This window comes from Pezoporus wallicus, unplaced genomic scaffold (assembly GCF_028554395.1).
Source record: "Pezoporus wallicus isolate ANWC-B61680 ecotype Strahan unplaced genomic scaffold, APGP_CSIRO_Pwel_v1 contig_1739, whole genome shotgun sequence".
NCBI lineage: Eukaryota > Metazoa > Chordata > Aves > Psittaciformes > Psittacidae > Pezoporus > Pezoporus wallicus.
The window spans coordinates 2886372-2910811 of record NW_026637351.1 but is presented as its reverse complement, the minus strand read 5'-3'; the positions used below and the strand labels follow the sequence as shown (position 1 = coordinate 2910811).

The window sequence follows — 24440 nt, the reverse complement described above, 5'->3', positions numbered from 1 at the left end:
CATTAATCTTCTTAAGTGCTAAATTCATCTGTGTATTATAAAAGGCTGTTTTTCAAACCTAGTCCAGCCCAGTGCTGAAGAGGCATGTTATGTTAAGGATGCCTTTACAGGGGCAATATTTCATCCTGTCAAGGATCTATAGGCTTGGCACAGATGGTAGGATATTGGGCACAAATGGTTGTATTTCAGTTCCTATAAGTATGGATGCCTCATGAGTGAATTGTTTTTATAGTCCACATTTTCGTTTTCTGTGCTGACATACATTAAACCTGAAGATCGTCTTACTGTGCAATTGTTGAGCATGGCTTTGAAGTTAATTAGGGCTTCAAAGATGCTTCTGCTTTACCTGCAAGAATGGCAGATCTGAATGTGAAGCACCTTAAAATGTAGGTTTTAGCACAGATAGATAGCACTGTCAGGTGACAGACAAAGGGACTGTATATCATACATCATTGTGTGACAATGGGGCCGGTGACCTTGGACACCAATGATTTAAAAATTTCTTTAGTCAAATACCCTAACTACTTGCCCCAGAAGGCTTTCCCTGTGCTGTTGTAACAGAGCTGTGACTGCCTAGAAAGTACGTGGCTGGCATTGTACTGCATGTAATGGGCTTTCAGCTTTTTGGCAGTAATGGGGACAGACTTCATGCTCGCCTGCTCTGAAATCCTGCTCTTCCCTCTGAGCCAAGAGATCAGCAATGTGTGGTTCCAGCAGGACAGAGCATGTGAATGCTCTGAGTCAATCAGAAGTCTGTGAGTCTGTGCATTGCTCTCCCTTTGCTCCTCTCTCCTCTGTGCTGCTCTTTCCTTGTAACTCTATTCAGCTTGGGCACTGTCTTTAGCATGTGCCTACCTGGAAAAGCAGCAGCATTCTACAAAGGGCAGCAAAATATGGCTGCTCAAAAGCCTGAAAAGGACTTCCAGCACCACAAAAGCTTGTATTAGACTAGAAGTACCTGGTTCATTTTCATGATCCTGCTTTCTAAGCTCTTAGCAAAGGGCTTCTTATTTCACTGAATAGATGAGTAGATGTCAACTCCTCATTAATCCCCCCCCCCCCCCCCTTTGCATCTCTTGATTAGCAAACAAGTTAAATTAAGGATCTACCTTTTGCATGAATAATTTGGGGGGTTTTATTTTCTTAGACTAGACTACTGATCCAAACTGTGCTTCAGGTGGTAAACATGAACCAGCTGTTGGTTACAGTTCCATGGCACAGCGTCCTTTCACAAACCAATTCTATTTTAAAAATTTGCCCCTGGACTGAGACACCACCAAAGATGTCACAGAACTGCAGGTCAAGCCCTGCTGAGATGCCAGTCTCGATGATGAGGGTGCTTTCCAGTCCTATCCTCAGTGTGAGATGCTGGGAATTTACTTCAAGCAGTTGGGAGGGATGCTCATAAGTTGTCTGGTGTTAAAATACACTTCATAACTGAAGTTTATTGAGAGCTCGTGTTCCCCAGCTGAAGCATTTGAGGTCTTGGGAGAAGGCAATTTGTTTTACTGTATAGTACCTGTTAACATGGTGCTCTTCACTGGTACAGGTGTTTTTTATGCTTTGCAACAGTTGCTATTAAATTAGAAGGAAGAAGTAGTCAATGTAAATAAAAAAAAAGAATTTGGATATCATCTCCTGGACTCAGAATTCTGCCCGTGTTACATTCCTAAGGGTCCTACTTGATGTTTAACATCAACACTGCTATGCTCTTTTTTTTTTTTCTTTACATTTACAGCTACTGCTAGTAATCTCCTGTGAACTGTAGCTATTGGCTTTTTGCTAATCTTGTGGAGTCTTACACTGCTTTTCTGCTTTGGAAAGAAAGAAGTCCAGGAGGACTCAGGAATCACGGTAAATAAAGATGACTTTTGCTAGAACGGCAGCAGATACTGACCAGCTGAAACTCAGGAACTGTTATGTATTTTAGCTAATTCTTGTTTTTATGACATCTGGCTGCTAGCTCTTAAAAACCCTAAATCTTGATTCGTTGAGTTTTCCCTTGATAATTTTTGTGGTCACAATTTCAGGTGGAACCAAATCAACTGAGTTAAAGTTTCTTATAGCAGAAAACTGCTGTTATTCCTTTGGAGTATATGAAGTCTTGCAAGAAAATAACCTGCAATGATCACTGCTGCCCCAGTGTGAGCTTCACAAGACACAGCTAGTTTTGGTAAGAAAAGAACACTTTCTAGGTACATGAAGCATGCCTTTCTCAAGGTCTGCTTTAGCAGAGTCAAGGTACGGGCTTTGCACAAACACTAATAATATCGGTCTTTACTTTCCCCCCACCCAAATCTGATAGAGGCCTGTGGAGTTTGAAGACTCTGCTGCAGTGACTTCCAAAACAGTTTTAAAAGAGCTTTATGGAAAATGTCAACCATGGAATAAAGACCACAAATAATAAAAAACATATCACAAGTATTACTTAAAAGCATGAAGTTCTGCTATTTTTTTTTAGCAAAACAAAAGAATGTTCATGCTGAAAATGCGTAAGGTCTAAGATGCAGCTGTGTCAAGGAACACTATCAAGTGGCCAGCTGTTGAGCAAACTTTAGATTTTACATGATGAAGCAGCACCTATAGGTCAAAACCTAAACATGCACAAAATCAGCACTAAAAGTCTGTCTTGGGCAAAGCTGGTCTTTTAAATTCTAATATAAAGATGGATAAAAATATGGCAAATAGATACTTCTGAACAGAGAATATCTTGCCCAAAGCTTTATTTTGTTGACCCTGTGGTTAGTTGAACCAGTCTGCTCTTGTACTGTGTGATTAGTTTTATCCTTGAATGCAAAACATTCATTACTTCGGCAGTTTTTCTCACCTTTGACCTTTACCACATACTTTGATTATTATTGTACTTCCCTGTTGGTCTCTCTCTCTTTTAAGGATGAATTTAAAGTTAATTCTTAACTTGTATAGCATAAATCTTATATTCTCTATGAAGAATCCCGAAACATTTTAAATAAATACACATAAACCTTCCATTAGCTTTACTATACTCATCCATCTTACGGTTTACTTCACGTACATATCCTTTTTATTTACTTATTTGGATTACCAGCTAATTTTAACTTGTGCTTGTTCAGCACTCTAAGACAGGGGCTTTGACCTGTGCCAGGAGCTTCTTATTGTGGCTACAGATTTACAATGAGACAAGCTTAAGGTGTTCTTCTGCCCCCTCCTTTTTTCCCCCTATTTTCCTGTTCCAAGCCAAAATTTGCCTGTGTCCTTGGTGCACTGCTGCACCAGGCCTGGCTGTGCTTGTGTCATGGTTTAAACCCTAGCCAGACAGCTTGTTCACTCACTCCCAGTGAGTGGTGCTCTCGCCCCTCCCCCCCCCCCCCGCCCCAGGCTCTCCCCTTCCCCGCTCCCGGAGGAACGGGGAGGAGGATCGAAAGAGTGCAACTCCCACGGGTTGAGACAAGAACAGTCCAGCAACCAATGTACAACACAAATCACCACCGCTACCACCAACTACAACAATGATAAGGGAAAATAACAAGGGAAGAGAATACAATACCACCGGCCAAGAAATGAGTCCAACCCAGAAGCCCGTGTCCTTCCGGGTAACTCCCAGTTATCCCCCACCCCGGGCATGACGTGCTGTGGTATGGAATACCTCTTTGGCTAGCCTGGGTCAGGCGCCCCGTCTCTGCTTCCTCCCGGCTTCCCCTCCTCCCTGGCAGAGCATGAGCCTCACAAAGTCCTTGGTCAGGGTAAACATCACTTAGCGATAACCGAAAACATCAGTATCACCAGCACTGTTCCCAGGCTGGAAGTCAAAACACAGCACTGCACCAGCTACCACAAAGGAGAAATATGACTGCTACTGCTGAACCCAGGACAGCTTGAAACTGGATCACCAAAATGTCACAGTTGAAAACAACATCTGTCCCCTCTGCTTTTTTTATGGTTAGAAGTCCAATTATTTCCCCTAAAATGTTATAAGCCAGGTAGGGCATAACTAGGTTAAACTGGGGATAATAATAAGAAAATGTAATTGCTGCATTTGAAAGGGGGACAAGCTAAATTGGAAAGACTGGGCTCAACTGCTGATTTGCACCATATGATTCACCTATGCTGGCATGGATCTGGTTTGAAGGTGCGGGGAGAGGTGTTCTCTTTTTTTCAGAACATGAACAAATTAATAATTCAATTTAAGAAACACTTCAGCAAAATAGGTCATACACTATAGTCTAAGACACACTGTAAAAATAATCTTACTCTAGGATTTTAATCATTAACTCTCTTGTCATTAGCTGTACTTGGTGAAGAGAGCTTTTTCTGAGGCTGACATCATTGCAACTTGTCTACCTTGTCCCATATCTCCCCTGAAACAATAGATGAGCAGCCTCTGAGTTGGTTACTTACATGCTTTTATTAAAATGATGAACAATGAATAAACATCTAATAACTGATCAGATCTGATGGCGTACTAGGAAAATGACCGCTGGGAGTTACCTCACTTAGCTGGAACAGTGTCAGCCCTTCCCTTGGTCTAACGAGAAAGGAGGAGCACAATTCTCTGCAGGGACACAGAGTCTTGTGCTGTGGGATCCCACATCAGAAAGCTGTGGTTGTGTGGGATTTTCAGGGAGCTTCAATCCAACACAGCCCTGTAGCCCAAATGAGGTGGAGGTCTCAGGCAGTGGTCCTGTTCTCCCTCTCTCCTGGGCTAGCGCTAGCATTTGCACAGCTGTGTGGTAGCTGGATTAGGAACCACTGTCCCTGGGTCAGTTTTGGACAAAACTGGTTTCCTGAACTGTCTCCTGGGGAATGAGAATATGGATAAGGGTCTGTTCCCACCAGTAGCAATGGGGATGGATAGCATTGATTCATGGAGAGTATGGAGCATAAAGAGTAGGGACCATAGTATAGCATAGATTTCAGCAGCCATGTAAACACAAACCTCTCAGCTCTGACAAGCTTGTCTCTGAGCACTAGAGCAAGGGCTGCACCAGCTGGCTGTTAACCCCTGGGAAGGGCTGAGCTGTGAGCATTCACGGAGGAAGCAAACTGTGCGAATGGCAGAAGCTGGGCCAAGGCAGAAGGCAGCAGCCAGGGCTCCTCACCACACTTCTAGCCAGGCTGGCTCCTGCACCTTGCCTGGGGAGCTGCCCTGCCTGCCCAAGACCTCTGCTCCTCACAGCCCTCTTAATTGTGAACAGCCCTTGTGTCTGCCCAGGGTGGGCAAATAGAGCAGCAGAGGACAGGCAGTGAGGTCTGGATCTGGCATGTGTTTACTCTAGCTCTGGATGGGTGAGATGGGATTTTGCTGGGAGCTCTGTAGGACCTGCCTGTAGCTGACAGCACATGGGGACTGTGGGCATTAATTCTTGAGTAATGGTTTTATTTTTTTATTTCTATTTTGCTTACACTGAAGGTTGACTCACAGGCACAGGAATACTGGGTATTAGGGAGGCTTGAGCTTTGCAAGAGCAGACAAAGGGCCAAGCAGGGTTTCCTTGATGCAAGCCAGGTGGCTACATGCCTGGTGGGATGAAGATTTGCTGGAACTCAGAGGAAACAGCATGCAGGCAAGTGTAAAAATACGCAGAGCTTGGTGGGGTTTTACTTCTGGGCTTTTGATGCTGAAGACAAGGCTGAGCCTACAGCGCCAGGAGCAGGCAAATGGGCAAACATGATAAATCAGTAACAAAAGACAGCTAGCTGTGTGTGTATAAATTGGGATGGAGTTGGCAGCAGCAATTCCTCACCTTACTGAAAGATTATGTCTCAATGTGCTGTGACATTAAGATAAATCTCTGTACAGACACTGTATAGACAGACACTTTCTTGATGTATAAGACTGGCAGAGTCAGAAGACAAAGTATAAGAATAAATGATAAATTTGCAGTCAGACAAAGCTTGTTGTAAGCATCTGCGCTGAAACAGGTGATTGATTATTTTAATAGGCAAAAAGTAGGGCTGAAATTTTCTGTCACAGATTTTTGTTTTTAGGCCAGTAGAGTTTAAAGTAGGTTTTGATGAATTCCAAATTACCTGAAAGCCAAGTAATTTGGAACAACGTGACAGATAAAATAGATGCTGACATATGACATACGACAGAGTCACTGGCCGAGGTGAGCAGCTCCAGAGAGGAGCCTTCAACCCCGGAGCGAGGGAGAACCCCGCGTGCAGGAGCTCCGGTTCCGAGCGGCGAGAGCCACCGAGGGAGCCTCGAGCCCTGGCCAGGCCCTGCCCGGGAGCCGCAGCCCCGCTGAGGCGAGCGGGGACTCACAGGGGGCGGGGCCAGGAGGGACGGCCCCGCCCTGAGCGGGGAAAACCCGCCCCGGGGAGCGCGGGAGCAGCGCGTGGCGCGGCGGTTGGCGCCGGCAGCGTTCAGTGGGCAGCGGGCGGGATGGGGAGCGCTCGCCTCAGGGCCGGGGCCCGCTCTGGGAGCTCTGCTCTGGCTGCCCCGGCGGTGGCAGCGTCGGCACCAGACAGAGCCGATGAGAGGGGAGGCTGCAGTGCAGAGCTCAGGGTGTAGAGAGTGCCTGCACTGGTCTGGTGAGGGGAGGGTGCGCCCCGGTGGAGGCCCTCCTGCAGCAGGGGCTGAGCTGCGGGGCGCTGTCGGTAGCTGAAAGGTGTCAGGGAAGCTGAGAGGGAGCTGGGCTGCTTGCTCCAGGCCTGAGCTGTGCAGGGGCCACAGGCGTTCATCACAGCACATACAGGAAAGAAGGAGGACGTTAATTCAGGAAGCTGGGATCTAGTAACAACAACAACAACAAAAAAAAAAAAAAAAAAAGAGGACAACCAAAAGCAAGGGGCTTCCTCCGAAATCCAGTGTCTGTACCCAGAACCACTTCACATTACTGCAGAAAGCTAACGAGGAAACACCACACGAAATGAACAACCGGCTGATGCACCAGTAAAGAGGATCACTACTGGTGCCTCCAGGAAAAAGCCATGGGTCATAGCGGTAGGTGCACCCACTTTGAAGGGCACAGAGGCACCCATCTGTCAGTCTGACCCAGTCTCAAGGGAGGTGTGTTGCCTACCAGGGGCTTACATCAGGGATGTTGCAGAGAGGCTGCCTTTGTAGTAAGTCTTGCTGACTAGATTACCCACTTCTTGTGGTCCATGTGGGTGCTAGTGATACTAACAGCAGTAGTCTGGGAATCAGTAAGAAATACTACAAAGCCCTGGGAGAGGTGGTTAGGGGCACTGGGGATCAGATAGTTTTTCCATTGATCCTCTATGTCAAAGGGGAGGACCTTGAAAAGGACAAGCAGATTTGGCAGGTTAATAAATGGGAGGGGCTGGTTGGGAATGTGATGCTCCAGGGCAGCCTTGGCTGTAGCGGTCATGAGATGGTTGAGTTTGAGATTTTTAGACAGAGAAGAACATGCAGCAAGCTCACTGTCCTGGACTTCAAGGGAGCAGACTGGACTCTTCAGGAACCTGCTTAGTAAGATGCAATGGGATAGAGGGCAGGAGGGTCCAAGACTGCTGGTTGACATTCAACATCACCTCCTCCAAGCTCAGGAGTGTTGTGTCCCGACTAGAAGAAAACGCGGCAGAAGGGCCAGGAGACCTCCATGGATGGATAAGGGGCTGCTGAGGAAACTTAGAGGGAAAAAATAAGCTTACAAAAGGTGGAAGTGACGACAGGCCACCTGGGAAGAATACAGGGATGTTGTCTGGGAAGCAAGGGACCAGGTCAGGAAAGCTAAAGCCCAGTTAGAATTAAATCTGGTAAGGGATGTGAAAGATAACAGGAAGGGCTTCTTGGATGTGAAAGATAACAGGAAGGGCTTCTATAGGTATGTAGCAAACAAAAGACTGACTAGGGATAATGTGGGCCCTCTCCGGAAGGAAACGGAACTGGCTACCCTGAATCTGGAGAAGGCTGAAGTTCTCAATGATTTCTTTGCCTCAGTCTTCACTGGCAAATGCTCTGAAGACACTGTCTTGGAAGGCAGTGTTGGAAGGCAGATGCAGGGACTTTGAAAATGAAGACCTTAGGCCTCACTGTAGGAGAGGATCAGCTTTGAGATCCTCATCATTCAAGAACCTGAATGTGCACAAGTCCATGGGACCTGATGAAATCCATTTGCAGGTCCTGAAGGAGCTGGGGAATGAAGTTGCTAAGCCACTGTCCATTGTATTTGAAAAATCATGGCAGTCAGGTAAAGTTCCCGATGACTGGAAAAAAGGAAATACAACCCCCATTTTCAAGAAGGAGAAAATGGAAGATGCAGGGAACTACAGACCAGTCAGTCTCACCTCTGTGCCTGGCAAAATTTTGGAGCAGTCTCTTCGAAACCATGCTAAGGCACATGAAAAACAACGAGGCGGCTGGTGACAGCCAGCATGGCTTCACTAAGGGGAAATCCTGCCTGACCAATTTGGTGGTCTTCTATGATGGGGCTATGGAACTGATGGACAGGGGTAGAGCAGTTGACATCATCTACCTGGACTTGTGCAAATCGTTTGATATTGTCCAGCATTACATCCTTGTCTCTAAACTGGAGAGACATCAATTTGATGGGTGGACCACCCGATGGAAAAAGAACTGGCTGGATGGCCCCACACAAGAGAGTTGTGGTCAACAGCTCAGTGTCCGGTTGGAGACCAGGGGTTTGGATCAGGGATGTTGTTGGGACCAGTCTTGTTCAACATCTTTGTCGGTGACATGGACAATGAGATTGAGTGTGCCCTCAGCAAGTTTGCCAATGACACCAGGCTGTGTGGTTCATTTGGTACACTGGAGGGAAGGAATGCCATCCAGAGGGACCTCGACACACTTGTGAGGTGGGCTGATGCCAACCTCATGAAGTTTAAACATGACAAGTGCAAGGTCCTACACCTGGGTCGGAGCAATCTTAGGCACAGCTACAGGTTGGGCAGAGAAGAGATTCAGGGCACCCCTGCGGAGGAGTTGGGGATGTTGGCTGACAAGAAACTGAACATGAGCCGGCTTCAGTGTGTGCTCACAGCCCAGAAAGGCAACCATATCCTGGGCTGCATCAAAAGGAGAGTGACCAGCAGGTTGAAGGAGGTGATCCTGCCCTTCTCCTCTGCTCTCATGAGACCCCACTTGGAGTATTGTGTGCAGTTCTGGTGTTCTCAACATAAGAAGGACATGGAACTCTTGGAGCAAGTCCAGAAGAGGGCCACGGGGATGATCAGGGGACTGGAGCACCTCCCGTATGAAGACAGGCTGAGAAAGTTGGGGCTGTTCAGTCTGGAGAAGAGAAGGCTGCGTGGAGACCTCATAGCAGCCTTCCAGTATCTGAAGGGGGCCTGTAAGGGCACTGGAGAGCAGCTCTTCACTGGGGACTGTAGTGATAGGACAAGGGATAATGGATTTAAACTTGAACTGGTGAAGTTTAAGTTAGATATAAGGAAGAAGTTCTTTACTGTGACAGTGGTGAGGCACGGGAACAGGTGGGCTAAGGAAGTTGTGAATGCTCCATCCCTGGCAGTGTTCAAGGCCAGGTTGGACAAAGCCTTGGGTGACATGATTTAGTGTGAGGTGTCCTTGCCCATGGCAGGGGGGTTGGAAATAGATGATCTTAAGGTCCTTTCCAGGATCATCACCTGATGTGAGCCCCTGGTAGGCAACAAACCTCCCTTGAGACTGGGTCAGACTGACAGTGCAGTGAGTTTCCCTATTTTCCACAGCAGATGACTCCTGGAGTCCAGCACAGTTCTCATGTTCTCAAATTTGTTGCTCTATTTCTCAGTCTTTGTCTATTTATTTTCTTTGTAAGCAACTTAGCCTTCTCTTTGTTCATTCAGTCATCATGTTTAATTTCTATTGGCAGGTACCTTATAAATCCAGATAGGGTTGGTTATGAACTCTTGAAGAGAGCATGTGGATTACTTACGTAAGGTTTGGGGATTTTCAAATGACAAGAGGAAAAAAACCTGGTAATTAAAGTCTGAGCTTAGACTGCCTTGATCCGTGAATTGAATTTGGTCATTAACTGTCACCTTGTTTCTGATCTCTGGTGTCCAGAAAGACGCTTAATTTTATTTAGTAAAATGTTTTCTGTTGCTTTTTTAAGTTTTGGGCTTTTGCTGTTGACTGTTGCCCTAGATTGGGGTCAAAAAATTAAAGTTTTTGATGTATCCCCTGCTTTGTTAACTGTGACATTCAGCACAATCCACATGTTATCCCTGCTTTTTTCAGGACTTGGCCTACCACAACCATCTAGTGCAAAACACTGAAGAAGTCTCCCATTTGGATGGCCGACAATGGAGAAAAACAGACTCATGTTTCAGTTTGATGATGAGTTACAACAACCAAATTCCTCCCTTCCCCTTGCGTATTTTCTTTATGCAGATAGAAAAATTAGCTACTGATAAGGGAAAATTTGGAATTACTTTGCTAATACTAACATGAACTCTTGCAAGGACAAAGAGTGGAATATGCTACTAGTTCAGTTCTCTTCTACAACACAAAACCAGGCTCAAGTTAAACATTAATCATAAGACACATGGTAGAGAGGTGGCCAGATTCAGTTTGCTTGTTACTGATTTTCCCATGGCAGTTGCTAAGAAGAGATACAGCAGAACGCCTGAACGTGTATATACATCCTCTCTCCCCTTTGTTTTTTTCTGAGAAGGGTGTTAAGTCTACATGAAAAGCAATTAACTTTCTGACTAAAATCTTAATTGGATTACAGGTATGGGAAACATATTTCCCATAATTAAGGTAAGAATTAATTATTTATGTATTGTACAGGTCTGGGAAAGAGGTTTTAAAAGCTGAGGCTGAATCAAAGTCAAAAAGATTCTGTATTTGCTTCAGTCCAGCTTTCACTGGATTGGATGACTGCTAAAAATCACTTATGGGGGAGAAAGTAAAAGTTACTGTAGCTGCACTAACTGTGTTTATCAGCAAGTAGAAAATCCTGGTATAGCACACAAGGCACACTCACTGACGAGAAGTTACTTCTGCCCTGTTTGTCTATGATGTATTTATTTCCTGTTGTGCAGGAATTTAATTTATATGTGACTGTATGACGTAATGTGCAGCAGTCTCCTTGGTAAGAGTTATGGGTATTTCTTAGCTCATTAAAAGTAGTGAAGAAGCTAGTCTGAGAGACAGGCTTATTAAGAAAATGAATGTGCTTTGCAAAGAGAAAGCAGACTTTTTGTGGTGTCTGCCTTAGCTCATACTCTGTTGAGTAACTTACAAAACCAGATGACTCTTACTCGAGTCAGTCAAGAAATGTACTTTTCCTTTAGTTTTTACAATTCCTCTTCTACAAGTATTTTAAAGCCCCAAATTGAGTTCTAACTGCTTTCATTAAAGATGTTGAGAACTAATTGCAGTGGAAGAGAATGGGCCCTGAACTGCATCTTGTATTTCAATCTAGATTTACAAAAAACCACGAACTTTGGCAGTATTTCCAAGTATTTGTTTAAATAATAAATAATTTCTTTAGAGAAAAGAATAAATATGGAACAAATACTGAAGTTAACGTGTGCATTAATTTTCCCTAACGGCTCTGGTATCAAGTTCTTGAAATATACACTCCAGTTCAATGCTGCTCATGCTGTAACATCTCTTCTATGTAGTCATTTCAAAATCAACTGAGTAACCTTACTAATGAAGTTTCTGTAGAAGGTAGCAATATTTTCACTTAGAGGCTAGTGGCACAGCATCTTTCTTGACCCAAATCAAATAAAAAGATAACCAATGCTAAAACATACTGAAGAACTCAGTTTTGGTGATGAGTTTAAAAATGTCCCTCTGATTTTAAATAGTTGCATAACAGTGTCCAGGACTGTCTAAACTAGGTTACCATTTCCATACAATAATCTTACCACTCTGAGACATTGAATAACCTAGTGTACTTTTATTAAGTAAATGGAAGCAGAGGTTGATAGACATTTATTGGACTAACTTTAACACCTTGAAATCACAGGCATCAGTCAGACTGAGAGGCAGCATACTGATAAGACCAGGTTTTCTTTACAAATCTATGAACCCCTGTACAAAAATAAAGTATAAAAGGGGCAAACAAATATTTGTTTCTTCCAAATCCCAGGGCTGCTTCTGAGGTCACATTCAGCATGAATTTAAAGAAGTCCAGGAGATGCACTAAATTATGCAGTGATATTTACAACACTAGGAGAATGCTTCTTCATTTGGGGATTGGAAAAAAATAGAAATACCGTAACATTAGCTCTGCACCTGCATGAGTCTTCTCCATGCAAGGGAAGCTTCTAGCTGAATTTACGGCAGCCTTTTGCCCTCTACATACACACAAATAACAGAGATGCATCAGAAAGATTTGAGCAAGGCAGGAGGGAGAGAAGGTGTGATTGGGCAGACTGAGGAGTCCCTGGGCTTGCTCTGTGCTTGCTGGGACTGCTGAAACCAGTTCACAGAACTCACAGGGCTGCCTGGTTCAGCTGGACTTAAAGCCTAGGGGGTGTTCCAAGTTAGTCTTTTGCTACTAAAGGGTCTCACAAGGAAAACAGTCTATGGTAAAGGGGAGGCAGGACAGTATGCTAACTGATGTGCTTTTACACTTTTTGTCCCTTGATAAAAGGCTATACATAGGAATCAAAGAAACAGAGCTCTCCAAGTTAGTCTTTCTACTGTGTAATATTAACTGAATGGTAGCTCCACTTAAGTGTACTAGTTACACTGAATCACTGCTTATTGTCATCTATATAAGGCAGAAGCACCCTCATGGCAATTATGAGTTTTCTTTCTTATAGGATGGGTACACAGAAACTCCAAGAAATTCACTTTAACAGAGTCAAAAGTATGTAGTCAAAACATTTATGGCAGACTATACCCAAATTATCAAAATTATTTACCTGTTTAATGTCATAAACATTTCAGAAGAAGAATGTGTCACTTAAGTCATATACCAATGCTTACCAGAGAAGAAATCTGTATTTCTAACATCAGAAACACTCCACTGCTTGATTTTCAGTAGTAGGTTGTCCCACCTTTGTGCTTTGCTGGGAAAAGAGGTAGTTTTGAGAGTGAATGAATGTCACTTCGATGAGCTCAGATAGCATGTGATACTACTATTGCAACAGCTGATCTACAAGAACACCTGATAAGGTTCACCCAGGACTAGAATGAGACAACACAGCTACTTGAAAAATTACTCACTAAATATTTCACAGTTTGCACCTATCCCCTTTTTCAGGGGCTAAATTCAGAACACATGAGCAGCTATCATTACTCCAGTAGGTTCCCTCTTACACGCTGGCTTGCTTACACGAGGCTCACACAGATTGTTTCTCCTCAATTAGTTTCCAGCACTTCACAAACCACAAGCTCAAGGAACCTGTTACAGTACTTGCTTTAGGATGCAGTCAGGTGAGGTAAAGTGATGGACCAACTTCCCTTCTGTGCTGCAGGCTGCAAGCTGACCTGTGAGTGCTGCGCAAGACAAACACCTTGCCTGACCTGGCTGGCTAGGAGGCCTAGCTGGACCTAGACTTTGCTTAAGGATTTTTGCAGGAACAGAGATTTGATTACCCTACCTGCAGTAAGAGTAAGCAGAAGATTAGCAACCCATGCACTATATGATGATAGAATCATAGAATGGTTTGGGTTGGAAAGGACCTTAAAATCATCAAGTTCTAACCCCCCTGCCATGGGCAGGGACACCTCACACTAAACCATGTTGCCCAAGGCTCTGTCCATCGTGGTCTTGAACACTGCCAGGGATGGAGCGTTCACCACTTCTTTGGGCAACCTGTGGCTCACCACGCTCACAGTAAAGCGTTTCTTCCTTATATCCAATCTGACTTCCCTTCTTCAAGTTTAAACCCACTGCTCCTTGTCCTGTCACTACAGTCCCTAATGAAGAGTCCCTTCCCAGCATCCCTATAGGCCCCCTTCAGATACTGGAAGGCTGCTATGAGGTCTCCACGCAGCCTTCTCTTCTCCAGGCTGAACAGCCCCAACTTCCTCAGCCTGTCTTCATGTGGGAGGTGCTCCAGTCACCTCATCATCCTTGTGACTCTCCTGTGGACTTGCTCCAACACCTCCATGTCCTTCTTATGCTGAGGACACCAGAACTGTATGCAATATTTCATGTGGGGTCCAATGAGAGCAGAGTAGAGGGGCAGGATCACCTCCTTTAACCCTCTGGTCACGCCCCTTTTGATGCAGCCCAGGACATGGCTTTCTGGGCTGTGAGCACACACTGCCAGCTCATATTCAGTTTCAGATAATTTCCCCCATGATAAAGGTTCAACTGTGAGAACTTTTTCTGATTACATGTGCAACAGTGCCAAACAACTGGAACAGCCCACAGATCACTTACAGCTGATAGTTCGCCTCTGAGGATAAATCCTTTGAGAACACTGTATCATTTTAATATAAGCACTAAACTTCATATTACACAACAGCACAGCAACCAAGCTTTGAAGATAAATTGTTTTAAGGAACACTGCATTTCTGACACCTAAAAAGAGGTGGCAATGCTTGCTTCTGGTAACCATTTTCAGAAAAAAAATGCAAAGCATCTGGGCCAGTAAGAGCATGAAGAAGGGAAACAAAACACCAGGTCAGCACATCGTTATATTTTCTTACTTGGCTCTGCTCTTAATTCTAAATTAGTTTAACTTGTGGTTGTATAGGTGGAGCAGAGCCCCTGGAACACACTACAGCCTGTGCCCTTCCAAGGGCCTTCCCTTAATAGACTGTAAGAAACCTTTGCTTGCTGCATGAGCCGCTGACTTGTTCTTGAAACTCCCTGCAATGAAATGAAGGACCCAAAAGCATTTAATTGTTGAACACATAAAAGGAAGTATATTTAAAATAAAAAAAATTGGTCAGACTGTAGAGTCAATTACCATTTTTAAAGGAATTTACAGGGCTGTTGTAGATGAATCTTGTGGAATAGTCAGTTTATCGCAATGCCTAAACTGGTTTCTTCATTGCACAGTATTTTCTTTTAAAATGTGTGCATTTTTAAACAATTACATACATATTAAAAATCAGCATTTCTTTGCTTAAACTTAATTAAAACGTTAATACTCTCAGACAACACGGATCTGAAATGGTGAAACCAGTAATTGCCCCCTCCCACCTTACAACAAATTAAATTGAGACAAAATTACAAACACATTTCACTACATGATTATTATTAATAAAAATCAGTTTTGTTTTTTTTTTTCTTTTTTTTTTTTATAAAGTTGCCCAAAATGCAAGGGATGTGCATAGGTTTACAACTTAGTCAGAATAATATTTTACTTTATTCCCTTGGGTACGTGTTCCCATGAACGGAATGTACTTTGCTGTAGATTACAGGTTTTATCAACACAGATACACCAACGGCATGAACGCTTGCGACTGTCCACATGCATTAAGAGTCAAGACCCAATTTCAAATTCTTAAAAGTTTTACAGAGTTCTTCAAAGAGACAGTATCACATTATCTGGATGTTACACAAAAGTACTTAAAAATGCTATCCTAGGAAAAAAAAAGCGCAAAGAAAGGCCTTTAAAATTCAAGAATTTGTTTCGTAACCACTAGACTAATTACTTCAAATAAATAAAGGAAAGCAAAGTATTCCAATTGATAAAATCAGACTCTAAAAAGAATGTAGTGTTCCACCCCCAAGTTAAGGTAACAGAATCATATTATTATTACTATTAAAATAGATTATAGAAAGCAGCATCTATTTTGTGCAGTTTTTAGGGGCCCTTGAAATAAAAAGCTATGATTTCCAAAAATATAACATTCCAAAGGACTGAATAATACATATATTTAAAGATACAGTTTATTAAAGTTTAGGAGAAATGAGTAAAAAAAAGATACTGTCTCTTTAAATTAGTGTTTGATTTTTTTTTTTTCCCCTCCTCCTATCTATTCGGACATGACAATAATTATATTTTAGGTCACACTACATCTAGGTAGTCTCTAGGGGCCAAGACCTGTTGACACAAGGTCAATAACGAAGAGGTTTTCCATGTATGAGGTGGTTCCCAGTAATGACAGATTTTTTTCAATTCTCTCATGACTGGTCTAGTAGACCCAGGAAACTGGGACCCACTGTGAGGCTGTACACACAAGCTCGATGGCTTCCTCCAGGTGCCTGATAGTTTCATCAATTTCATTGTTGATAATTGTTAGGTCAAAGTAGTGTGCATATGTTCTCTGTAAGATTTCAGACTCCTTCTGCAGGCGCTGAAGAGATTCATCCTGTTTGGTGTTCAGAAAAGAAAAGGGGAGAGAGAAGTTGGATCCTTTTGTATGCTTCTAAACAGACTTTCTAACTGTTAGTTACAGAGAAGGAAACAGGCAAAAAAGCCTCAGGGAGGTCTAGGTGGTTTAGATCTCCCACCTCAATCTATGGAAACTGCACAGGAGAAATGGCACAATTTCTCTCTTGAAGCTGACACTCAAACAGCACTCAGATATTAATACTGAGACAAAACACGAGTCTAGTGTTAACAAAGGAAGGTAGAGGATGGAAGCTTAGAAAAGCAGCACAGACATGAGCAACAGAGACCATATATGAATAAAATGTATGAAGTGCACAAGTATGAGCACAAATTTGGCCTATGTCCAGGTAAGAACATGAGAAACAGGGGAGGCATATTGTCAGGTATCAGCTCTTCCTGATTTTGGTAAAGTTTTCTGTTCAGCATCAGTCTTCTGGGCCTACTTCCTTTAAAATAATTTTCTGATAAGGAAGTTTTCAACCCGTGTTACTTTGTGGTTCCTATTTCAGAGCATACCATTCCCAGCATCTCCTAGTGTGAGATCATGAGGAACAAACCACATTGCCCATGCTCAAGAAGGGCAGGTACAGCAGACTGGTGCTCTCTATGGCTCGGTGTCAATGTCCTTACAGAAACAAGTGCATCCTGCTTTATGGGTGTGCTGCTGGACTCCATGCAGCCAGCAATACTACAGTGATGGGCTTTGTTAGCGAGGTCTGCCTTTCTGAGAGATTAGGGTTGCAAACCGCTTCTTTCTAATGCTCTGCAGCAATTATAAGTTTGAATTCTCTTCCTACAAATTCCCTTAGAAATGAAAAACAAACCCCAGAAGAAAAAAAAAATAATTTGCTGCTTTCATAAACCTTGAAATAGCCACAGGAAAGTGATCAAGTCCGTTCTGCCCCATAGGTTTGGGGTGGGTATGAGAAAACAATTATATATGAACAGTATAAACTCCTGCTGCTCTGTAGTATCTATAGGGTCATTCTACTTGATCAGTGAATTGGGATACACTTCATTATAAGGGAGTTTTAGGCTGCAGGAAGTATGGACACAGTGCCTATAGCTGTTATCACAAGAAATTATTCTGGGAACAGACTTTAATCCATCTAATAGATTCCCCTCCTTCCCTTTTTTTCTGTTTTAGCTTCCAAGTATTTGTAATTATAGTGACAAGTAGCTGTGGAACAGTGGCTTTCAGGTCCTCTAAAGGGAATAACCTGCATTGAGACAGTTCTCCTTCCCTATAGCAATGAAACCAGCCACTTCTGGAGAAGTTCTGTACTAAAGTTACAGTTCTGCTTCTCTCCAGAAGCTGTAGCCTCAAATGGGGGGAGGGAGGATATGTCTCCTTCACATAATAATCACTATAAATTTCATTCCAGGTTAGACAAATACTCCTCACATGCACTCTGTACAAAGGATGCTCCTTATATGGACCATTACGCATTGCCAGTGATTCCTGAACTTCTATAGAAAATACTAGTGCATGGAAATATAATTTCTTCTATTAAGAAATTGGACAATGTGGATCAATACTAATATTAAATATTTTTGTGGAGTGTTTCATATGGCTTAGTGTCATTGAGCCAAAAACCTAGTTAGGTACACTGCCAACTTCTCATGGATCCCAAAAGAGACATCAGTTTATATCAGCAGAGGATCTAAACTTTTCTGCTTAAATTAACCTACAAAGAAAATTAAACCATACTTGTCAAGCAGAATATTTCCAGTGCTTTAAATACATCTAGCTAAGATTTATTTTTTGTTTAAAGCCAGTCTTAAAATCATATTGCACCTATAAAAGAGTTTCAGTCTCATGTAAAAGGCTAACAGTACCTGAAAAGTCCCCATGAAACCTCAGAACTGTTAAGCCCTATGTAGCTTTTTAAAATGCTGTTCAGATTTCCTGTGTCATCTTTACATGCAAGTATGAGAATGAACTTTTCACAGTAAAGCATCTATCTTACTGTGACTGACAATAAAAATCTTAAAAATTTATAGTGATCTCACTTTAAAAAAACCTTAACTGGTATATAAAGAAGACTGAATACTGATTTTGAGCTTGTACATATAGATGTCAGAAAACTGTTTCAAAAATTACTTGATTTTTAATATTTTTCTGTCTTAGATTCTCCTGTATCTAACTTTACTGTATTTTGGAATATCTAAATTTCCTAGTCAGTTGGAAATGTAAAACATTACTTCTTTCATAAACTTTTAGGGGCAGTAGTAAGTTTGAGAAAGGCCACTGCAGCAGTTCTCAAATAGGTTCGAACTTTCTCAAGTTTTTCAAAAAGAGATTACAGTTCTTGATTTTTGTTCTATTCTGTGACCCAATTTCATCTGTGTTTGTGTTTTGTGAGTATCTAGTTGTACATTCAAAACCACATCAGACTTTGCCGTTTCCTCTGTGTAAGTCTTAAATGCAGTTAACACTTCCTCAAAATTTTTGCTGTAGTAAGATCCTCTCAATTTCTTTAAAATTTCTGAATTAAATTTTGAATAGTGAACACCTCAGATTATTCTCCAAGAAGAATATTCTCCATCACTTGTGCTCTCAATAGTGTCAAGAAAGGTATAAATTGAAATGTTCGGCCAGCTGCAGACAAACAAATGAGTGGCCACAACTTCATTAATTCCACATTTGGGAGCAGAACATCTCTGTCTTTTCTTCTTTCCTCAGCTCTCACGTAACAGGCTAATCGTCTCTCCTTCTCCACCGTAGGTGGGACAGAAAGAAGTGAAACATGGCTTTTACCCATGAAATCTCTCCTCTGTACATAATGGCCACAAGTAGTACCTTTAGTAACTGAGGGCTGGGTTTCTTTTCTTCTTTTTTTTTTTTTTTTTTTTGCCTTTGAAGTACATAGGCCAATAGCTACCACTTGTGACAGTCAAAGCACAGCCTAACAAATTACTAATATTCCCTTCTAAGGCTGTGAATAATGTATAAACACACCATCAAGCCTTTGCCAATTTTGCTTCAACAGAAAGAAATTCTCCTCAATTTAAACAGCTGGTGGACTGCGACTGCATAGTTCTTGAGAAAATATACTTTTATTCTTTGGAGGTAGGAAGGGAGAATGCATAGCTAAATTTCAGAAGAATTTTGCTCAATAAAGATTTACACATAGCTCAATAAAGATTTAGATCAAAAAAGTGGAGCCTGTCAACTCCTATTTGTTGCTGCCTGGGCGCTGTGAGGTAGAAAACAGCTGGAGAAAAGAGGAACTACTCCATTGTTTCCTGATACCCTCTCTTCTCTCTGTTTTAGCACATAAATAATCTGATTTAAGCTTTCTTTGATTAGACAGGTGGTTACACTCTGGGAGATTTCCTATATGGTTTTTATTGGTTTTGTGCTTTGAGGAATTGCTTATAGTGCGCTGCTGTATTCTGTTAGAAAGCATAGTACTTTGTCTCCTACCTCTTGCTGTGTGGTCCTTGATTATTGAGATACTTTGTGTGGTCTGTGACAGGCTAAAGTGTCTCAAGAGAGATACTTTTAAGATCAGGCCTCTGCACTGATTTTACCACAAAGTTCAGATCTACGGCTGTAAGAGCAGAAATTTTATGCTGCAGTTTCTGTTTCACTAGTAGATGATTTTACTGCAGGTATCTGAAGTCATCATTACATTAATTTTTTATTCCAATGGCGAAAGTAACATTAAATGGGAACAAGCATATCTACATTCTAAAACTACTGAAATAACCACGACTACCTTCTCCGCCCCTAGCTGGTACTTACAGGCAATTTTCTGCACCATTTTGGCAGCTATGTACAATTAGTACGAGTGCGGGAAAATGAAAAGAAAAGCAAAGATGAAATTTAAGAAAACATAAGGGAGGAAAAAGGATAGTCATTTACAGAAGTGTTCTCAAAAAGCATAAGTAAAACAAACACAGCAGGATAAGAGGATAAACAGAAAGGGATACTAATTATGCAGATGAACCTCTTCAAAAAGGAAGCATGAATGGGAAATATGGAACACACTCTCCACCTTTGTTTGCTGCCTTGCAGGCTGCTCACACAGACACGGTTTGCGTATCTCCTTCATGCAGGCCAGTAAACCTTGGAAAATAGGATCCTGTATGTGGGTAAGGTCTGTTGCTATTATGATTTCCTGCCCCTCCCTTTCCTTAATTGATCCATAAATTAGCATGCTTTATAAGCATGGCCTCAGTTCAGCAATTCATGTGCCTGAGTGAAACCCTGTTTGAAGAGACTTTAGTCACAAAAGCTTAAAATAAAGACACAGTCTTACAGCATGAATGCAAATATTTAGAACATACTACTTCTACTATATTTCTTTGGCATGAAGAAGTAGTTCCCCACCACTACTATAAAAGGTACATTTCTGTCCTCTTCCCAGCTTACCACAGAAAACATTTTCTGCCTCATATTACCTGCCCCAAATTATCTCTGTATTATATCCTACAGCTGGAAGATTAAAGTTAAGTACTACTGGCAGATGAGTGAGGGCAAGTAATACTATGTGGGAGCTGAGACAGAGGAACGGAGGCAACAAACCCAGGCAATCTGATAATTCCGCAGGGTACCTGGCTGCCTGAACACTGCTATAAGCACAATGCTTGCCAGACACATCCTAAGAACAGTTATTTTTCTTAAGAACAGTTATTTTTTTTAACTGCTACCATGCCATTTGCTTGCACAAAGGCAAAGTTAGTGTAGAATACAAAATTTTAGTATTTTCTCAAGATTGTACTAATTTACAGCATACATCAACACCTGCAGCTGGACAAACTGTCACTTCACTAGCATTGCAGATTGTGATGTCTTGAGATATCTTCATCTATACGCTCATGACATTTACCAGTTAGGGTATGGGTCCATAAAACACAATGAATGCTTTTTTGGGCATTGGTGCTTGTCAGAGCCTTTGTGAGATGCTTCAAAACTGACAAAAAATCAAATTTAGAGCTAAAGTAGCTCACTAAAGGATCTGGTATGTGCCATGGCCAGTGCACAGTGGCAGTATGTGTTGCAGAAGGAAGTTGGAGAGAATCGGCCCCTTCAGCAACAGTGAACTAGTAGAATGCCTTAGCTGCCAGTAAAATTGCAACTTGAGGCCAATGTTTTTCACTCTCCACTTACTATTTTAATAATCATTCAGGGTATTGGCATTTAATGTTTGTCTTGTTCCTTATTTTTCTGCAAGCCTCTGCAGTAATGTTGCAGTTTCATACTTATAATTACATTTCTATAGAAACAGGGATTCTGAGTTTATTTTTGCATGATCAAGGAGACATGTAGGAGACTTGGAACAGATCCATGGTCAAATCCAATTGATTAAATACCTTAATATCATGGTTTAAAAAAGGCTGAGCAGATAAAGCATTCATATAAATACTGTTTGCCCTGTTGTGAGTTCTAAATCCAGAATTGCTTGATAACATCTTTGATATCAGTAGTAATCTGCAGGGTGCATACTCTATAAAAACAATGTAGGAAACTCAGGCTGTGGATCTCCATGAATACTTAACATTGTTCTAGAAGCAATTAACCCTTTAGTCAAAGCTTCCAATGCTTAGAGAACAGTCTCTGAAACTAATAAGCCTATTTCTCACACATATGTTTGCTGTATAGAAAAAATACTAAAGATAAAGGTGGGATGTCAGCACAGTCACGCACATCCATTTCTTCAGTTCAGACCAGCTGTGATTTAGTGCTAGCATTGCAAGTCAGAACTGAGTAATTTGTGCTAATAATTTGTGAAGGATTTGGAAGCAGGTCTCTGGGCTAGGGAATGAAATAAGAGAATATGTATTTTTATAATACATTGTATGGATCCTTTAACTTGAAGTTTGAATTTCAAATTAGAAAAATCTGTTACTAAACAATATCTCATCAACTTAATAATGCTGCCATACAACTTTCTGCCTCTCAATTTACAGACAAGGAAACAATTAAAGAGGCTTATCTGAATATTTGAATCTCATCCTTAATTCTGTCTCTGATAAGACTGCAATATGCCATACCTCATTAATGCCTGGGGTAATTGTAGGTGCAGCGATAAAAACAACAAAAGGAGCAAACTCTGCAGTTCTCAGGACCTTCAATGCCTGGATGAAAAAAAAAATCAGATACTTTAGAAGAATCCCCCAGCAATTAATGTGAAACAAGTTTAGTCGCACAAGCAAAAGATATAAAATCATGATTTACCAACACTGGTATTTGTTTTTAACTGAAGAAGAATCAAGACCTTCATAATGCAGACACTTAGCTTATTGCATTATTTTACATTTTTGGTGGTTGAACTGTATATTTATCCTTAATTTAGGTGAGTTTTCAAGCCAATAAAAGTTTTAGCGTTTTCAGAGAGGCTCCTCCCATACAGTCTCAAAGATTAAGAATTCTGTTTGCATTAAAACTGAATGATTAACAGGTAAAAAAATTTAGTCATGCCATAAATGGGGAAAAGAGCCAACCGTATTTTAGAATAAATACTGATTAGAATATAATTTTTCTATTATTTTTTCTAAGTTTTTCTACCAACTGTTCTTCATTATTCTTCTCTGAAACAAATGAAAATATGATGTGAGTGAAGTTTTTAAAAAGTGAGCATATCACTAATGCAGTAAATGCAGCACCAATGCCCTGAACCAAATCTATACAAAAGAAAAGAATTATCATTAGAAGTTGACTCGGTCATAATTTACTGAGTGACACTCAGAGCTGCCACATGTAAAACTTTGGTACAGACCCAAGCTAGACTGAAGTGCAGGAAAGGAAATAAACATACGTCTGCTGAACTCAAATGGATGGACGAGATAAAGTAAGGCTAAAGGCCAGTCTTTTGCTCCTTCTACTTCCTGTATTTTCCAAAGTTTGTTTTCTTTTTAAAACAAGCAAACAAACAGACAATCCACAATCCATCCTTTTCCCAAGCTAAAGAGGTTTTCCTCTCTGCAGCTTGAAACTGACCTATGGATATTATCTTGCCAACATCCTCAAAACAGAAAGATAAATCCCATATATGAAAGTCAACAAAACTCACATAACTAAGAGTACCTAAGGGAAAAAAGGCAAGTGGTGCAAGATAACTAGGAATAAGTCCACAGACAGGCTGGTCTTAATGAGCTAAGATGGATGCATAAGGAAACTAGTTAAGAAAGAGGTTTCCTATACACATCGTAGAGGAAGTGTACCAAAGGTGGCCGTTACTAAGAAAGATTAAAATGGCTTCTGAGAATTGTGATGTTTTTGACTAATGCAAGTTGAAAAGGTTTATCAATAGTTTGCTTTTATTAGCTGCTCCATTTCAAGTAAGTATAAATGCTGCTCTCCCTGAGAACTGTTAAAACATGGGATTTTATTTTTCAGAACAGCACCACACCAGTGCATTATGTGAACAGTCCTAAATAATTTAGTCAGGTATCTTATTTCTGTTATGAAATTCTTCAAGAATTTGAAGTTACTGAATCCATTCACAAAAAATAAAGAAGGCAGCAAATTTAAACAGCTAACACTGATAACAATTTTAATTTGTCTTTCCTCCCATTTCTTTCAGTATTGTAGAATAACATTAACATCATGTTTGTCCATATTCATGTTGTTCCACTTAACAAAACATACAAACACATCCCTGTGAATTGAAAGTCATGACTACATGGATGTAACAAAGGAAACGTATCAGCGTTTTCCACCGAAGATTTTATATGAGGAATGAACAATCTCTTGTGTTTCTTTGGAGCCTGATTTTCCTTCCTGCCTTCTTCTGAAAAGTCTAATACCGAAACACAGAAAGGAGTTTATGAAGTAACAACACTGATCTGGTCCCTGTGCAAACAGGATTAATATCGGTGATCGGCCACAAATGTTTCTGACCATGCTCAATAGTGATACGGAGCCAAGAGTCAGTCAGGAGCAAGATTACCATCTATAACAGCATCAAAGAGAAATTTTTGAAGTATCTAAAACATTACTCCTAGCAGGCAATGACAATCACTTCTTTAGATACATTTTACTGGACATGAGGCTAATATAGTAAAAAGTTACATGCTAAGTAGATTTTCAAGCTACAGTGTTTGCATACCAAGCTAATGTATTAACTTGTTTCTGCTGTTTTTCTTCTAACCAGATGATTACCAGAATTCTACTTCGCAAATGGATACCTTGGTGGTCCAGGGATTTTTGTTTCATATTACTGTATACATTACTTATCTACTGTGCAATCAATAAAAATAAATGTATCTCAATAAAATAAGGTTGATTTGTGATGAGTCTCATTTTCATATACTTCTCA

At 41.3% G+C, this 24440-nt stretch overlaps 1 protein-coding gene across 13 annotated transcripts in view; it reads right to left on the bottom strand.

Moving 5' to 3' along the window:
- Positions 1 to 14724: 14724 nt before the first annotated feature.
- The window catches only part of CASK (calcium/calmodulin dependent serine protein kinase), a 202926-nt gene continuing 193210 nt past the window's right edge, over positions 14725 to 24440 (bottom strand). For all 13 annotated transcript variants that reach the window (XM_057405081.1, XM_057405083.1, XM_057405085.1 and 10 more), the window contains 2 exons: positions 22174 to 22257; positions 14725 to 16147 (listed from right to left, as the gene is read on the bottom strand). In XM_057405081.1, the coding sequence (XP_057261064.1) occupies positions 15971 to 16147; positions 22174 to 22257 (261 nt within the window). In that variant the 3' untranslated portion in view covers positions 14725 to 15970. The remainder of the gene's footprint in view (positions 16148 to 22173; positions 22258 to 24440) is intronic.